Source organism: Plectropomus leopardus, unplaced genomic scaffold, assembly GCF_008729295.1.
Source record: "Plectropomus leopardus isolate mb unplaced genomic scaffold, YSFRI_Pleo_2.0 unplaced_scaffold18442, whole genome shotgun sequence".
NCBI lineage: Eukaryota > Metazoa > Chordata > Actinopteri > Perciformes > Serranidae > Plectropomus > Plectropomus leopardus.
Genome location: NW_024619878.1, coordinates 1 through 4,736, shown reverse-complemented (window position 1 = coordinate 4,736; position 4,736 = coordinate 1). Strand labels below are relative to the sequence as shown.

The following is a 4,736-nucleotide window of genomic DNA, read 5'->3' as shown; positions in this document are numbered from 1 at the left end:
AGCAGATTATGTCTCAAATAATTACGCAACCCCCCCTACTACACCAAGCCTCCCTCTCTGCTAGATATGAATCTCCATGTCAGTGTCCGCTTGCTGCAGTGTCAGCTACACGGGAGTGAGATTTCTTTGTCTGAGGGAGCAAAAAAACAAGTCTCAAGATTGCTTCTCTACTTCTGCAGACACAGTAACTGCCACATAACGACCCCATAAGACGCTCATTGCTTGTAGAGATGAGTCTGGCTGCCTGCTCGCCATTACGGAGACAGAATTGCTGTTTTTATGGCCGTGCTGCCATGAATCTGCAACAATTAAATTTGCATATCTGAAGAGATGCAGACAAGGTTGGCATGTAAGGCAGCAACAGCGTTATTGTTTACTCTGAGAGAGCACACGTTGCATACCGAGGCAGAATTCTGCTCTTAGCATGTGGAAGCATGTCCTAGTATCCGTGATAGTAAAGGGGTGTTGCTGCAGTGCTGATGCACCTAATTCATGCTTTGAGATAGCTTGCAGATTTTATTCATAATGTGTGGTTTATCAACTGCTTTGTGCATTGAATTATTTGAAAATCACAGGTTTGTCTAGAATAAAAACCCTCATAACACTTTTTGCATACACGCTTGAAAAATATGTGGCACCAGTATAAAAGCTATTATTCAGAGGGGTGAATTTCAGCTAAATTTGTGGTTACACAACAGTAGTTACACTATAGTATCATGTTGACAATCATGCACTTTCTCACATTACTGTCTCAACAAATTCCAGCTGACTGAACATGACTTGGCACCTATTTCTGTATGCTGCAATCAGTTCCAGTTCCAGCACAAACTGAAATTTGGGACAATGTGTCTTGTTTTGGTTTTTTTCCGCCCATGCTTTTCCATGAATCACGAAAAAGGCATGTGAGCAGAAAAGGCTGCCGTCCTGCAGCGTGAAACAGTAGCCTACTTATGTTGTGCAGCGTAAATCAAGTCTCCTGAGCCGTCACAACAAGCCTGCGCATCAGAGCACAGCGAGCCCCTATCTGCTCATCTGTCCCACAGTCCTGTGTAACTTAATCACTCAAATGAAGCAAGCTCAGACAATAAGTTCATACAAGATCAGAAATTGTATTTGGCAATTTTTAAACAAGTGCATACAAGTACAGCTAAAAGCATTTCAGTTTTGCCAAGTGCTCGTAGAGTAGCATTAGTCACATTCTACGTTAAACAGGAACTGCCACCAGACCTAGAAGTACATCAAGAATTTTGTTAAACATCAACAAAGAGGAACGTAGTCCATTATAATGAGTACATACCTTTATCTTCAAAAATATAGAAACACAATGTATTCAAAAATCAAAAATTATACAACCATGTTTACGAAGTATACTCTTCCCTTGGGTCCAATATGTACAAGTCCGTTAGTTTGTTTGAATGGTATGTATGTGATATTTATATATTTATACTCATATTTTTGCTTCCCCTCCCCAAAGAAGTGTTCAAACAAAATCAAGGGTCCCTCTCCTTTTTTACTTTGACATCTCCTGCAAGGATGGTGGCGATTTCTCCTTGCATGAAAGCCCATGGTACGTTCGAGCCAACCAGGGGACATTTCTCTCCACTCGGACAGTACACTTCACCCGTGGCACCTTGCTGCTTTATGCTTTCCCTCGAGCACGGGAAGCAGAACTTGTGAGAGGGCACAGAGGGGCACTGAACAAAGTGTGTGTCCTCCAAACGCTCGTGGCACAGCGTGCAGCACAGGGGTATGCTGCCGGGTACCGAGGAGTCCGGAATGCTTTGGGGGTGCACTTGGTCCATGCCTGGCACGTGGGGTGTGCCTGCACCGGATGCATCTCTCTGCGCCAGCCTCCTCTGATTCATGGAGGACGGTGACAGGGGACTGCTGCTGTTCCTCCGGGTAGTGGAGTGGACTTGGTTGGCGTCCTTGGGGGAGCTGTTCCCACCTGCATTGTCTGCCGCCATGATGAGCGCCGCCATGGGGGACTGGCCGTTCTGGGCCGCCTCAGGTGGTGTGGTGCGGGAGTGGGGGGATATTGTGGAGGGGGGAGAGGCGAAGCTTGGCGGGGGAACTGGAGGCATTTTCAGTCCGTCAGTAGGTGGTGGTAACCACTGCTGTCCTTCTCCGTTGAGCTTGGCAGCTGTCCCCTCTCCCTCTGGTTCAGGCGATGCTTTTCTCTTCATGCTCCGGGGGTGTTTTCCTCTGTCTGGAGGTGGGAAAGGGTTAAACAAAACAGTTGAGTTGCACAGCTCAGACAAGGATCAACAATTACACTGGAAGGCAGACGTGCATTTTTGCTGTTCACTGCTGCACCACGGGGAACAAAACAATAATAACAAACAATAAAATTATAAAAATCATAATGTGTGCACCTTAAATTTTGAAGATATGTATCGATTGTACATAATTAACCCCTTCCTGGACTTGAATAGGATTATAAATGTAACAAAAAATGCACATTTTTTCCAAATATTATTGAATCTGAACACTACTGTTTCTCATTCGTATACTATTAACCCCTTCCTAGGCTCCAAATGGTAAATATAGATAACAAAAAAAGATGCACAAAATAGCCAAATTATTACTGAATATAGGCATAACTGGATGCTCACCTGACTTGGAAGCCGTTGCGCTGGCCTCGTAGCCCATAACCCTTTGTTGCATGGCCGCATGGTCCTTCTTGAACCTGTTGTCGAAAGTGTGCAGAGCCATCAGGTCCCTCACCGTTTTGCCCTTGCCCATCCAGTCCGGGTCTGCCCTGTTTTTGTGGCTCTCGGAGATCTCCGGCGTGAGGCTGTCCGGTCTGTGCTTCTCCTTCACCTCTCGGTCGTGCTCGGTGCTGGACACCGAGGCGGGTCTCTTGCCCATGTCGGCGGGACTACCGCCCGCCAGTGCGGAGGGAAGCCCCATCTGGCCCGGTCTGCCGTTGACTGCGTGCACCGGGGGCATGTTCCCGTTAACCAAAGGCACTAGATTTGGGGGCACCGTGCTATTCCTGCGCGGGTTGGGGCTCTGGCGGTTCAGCTCCGGCGGCTCGTCGGGTTTAGGAAATCCATTGGGGACGGGGATGCCGTTTGCCTGCCTGCCAGACTGGTACTCTGGACCCAGCCGGGGCGGGCGGTCGGAGGGCAGCGGGTAGCGGTCCAGCGGCTGCGGCGGCCGGGAGCCGGGGTCTCCCGCCGCAGCGTGGTTGATCGCCTGGATCTCTTTCCCGGAGAGCTGCGACTTCCCCGGCCCGGGAGACCTGCCCTCCTGAAACCCGTGAGCCCTCTTGAGCTGCCGGGCTGTCTCGATGACAAACTCAATGCGGTCTGCTCCTTCGTAGTTGACACATCCCCTGCAGACGGGCTCGGTAAAATCCCAGATCATGGCCCACGGCATGCGGGGCAGGTCGCATAAATAACACGACTGCCTCCTGGAAGAAGCAGCGACCGCCGCGGACGACATAGCGCTCGTCGTCGACACCCCCCGAAAAGAAACCCAAAATGTGTCTTCTCGTGCTTTCCTCCGAGCTCCCCTTGAAAAGCCAATAAAGAGCAAGTTCCGTTCGTCGAAAAAAACCTTCTCCCGACGTTTTACAGCAACAACGTTGAAGTTTTAGAGGGAGAAGTTCATGTCGGTGTGTACTTTACTACGGCGCTCCTCTATCTATCTCCACTGACTCTCTACTACTGGCTCAATGTGGAGCAGTGACGTCACCACGGAGCTCTAAACGCCTGCTTCCACTTCAGTTTCTATTGACTTGATTTCTTCGACAGACCCCCTCCTCCTCCTCCTCCTCCTTCTTCCTCTCCCCCCTCACTTTACTGCAGCCTCTGTCACTCACTGCCTTTTTTTTTATTTTTAATTTAATCACTTGAACCTCTGCCAAAACTGCACCCAGTTCAGCCTCACCACCACCACCACCACCGCCACCATCACCGCCTCCGACTCACTGCTCGTGTTATTATTATCAAACCTGCAAAAATATCACTCCGGCTCCGTCGATACCAGCCTGCCTGCAGAGAGGAGATTTTTTATGACAAAAAAATAAATGTGGCTGTAGGTTAGCAGCAGACCGCCAGGGGATAAAAAACAGGAGTCTGCTCCTCCAGTTGACTGCTGCTTTGTCCTTAATTCAGAGCATTGTCCGGTTCAGGCTGCAGCTTGTTTTTCTCAATGCACAGCGCATCGACGCCATGAGCTGCTACTACTACTGCTGTGCAATGAATGAGGTGGGTCGACCCTTGGAAAAACAACGACTGTAATCCAGTAGAAATATACATAGACGCTCGACAAGGCTGTGCAGCAGTGGTTTTTTGTTAGCCTGTAGCTGCAAATAAAATTTATGTTTCAGGATTATTCATTTTAGTGTCAGCTTACCCGCGTGATTTCAGCAGACTGTGGTTTATTGCACCGGTTAGGTAATATTTTCCTGCTCTGTTAATATAAAAAGAAAAGAAAAAAAGGGCGCCTCCGTTAGCCAGTAACCAGGAAGCTCTGTCATGAGGTGGGGATTTCCAGCCAGTGTGTTGTAAGCTTGAATGGATCGGGGTTACAGCATGAATATAGCTCTGCCCACATTTTATTCTAGTGCACTGAACAAATCTGCCACCACTAAATGAAATTACATTGGAGTGAATCAGCCATTCAGACACTTTGTTTTTTTCTTTTAAACAATCAATATATAGTATTGTCCAAATGAAATTCTTAGGCCACTATAGATTTGTTGTTTTAGCAAAGTTGTAATAATA

General features: G+C 48.1%; 1 protein-coding gene across 1 annotated transcript; it reads right to left on the bottom strand.

Annotated features, from left to right (window-relative positions):
• Positions 1 to 1,089: 1,089 nt before the first annotated feature.
• LOC121965058 (interferon regulatory factor 2-binding protein 2-A-like) lies at positions 1,090 to 3,761 on the bottom strand. Its single transcript, XM_042515224.1, has 2 exons — positions 2,616 to 3,761; positions 1,090 to 2,209 (listed from the first exon to the last, which is right to left on the bottom strand). The coding sequence occupies exons 1-2, from the start codon at positions 3,448 to 3,450 to the stop codon at positions 1,491 to 1,493; spliced, it is 1,554 nt and encodes a 517-aa protein (XP_042371158.1). The 5' UTR covers positions 3,451 to 3,761; the 3' UTR covers positions 1,090 to 1,490.
• Between the last annotated feature and the right edge of the window lie 975 nt (positions 3,762 to 4,736).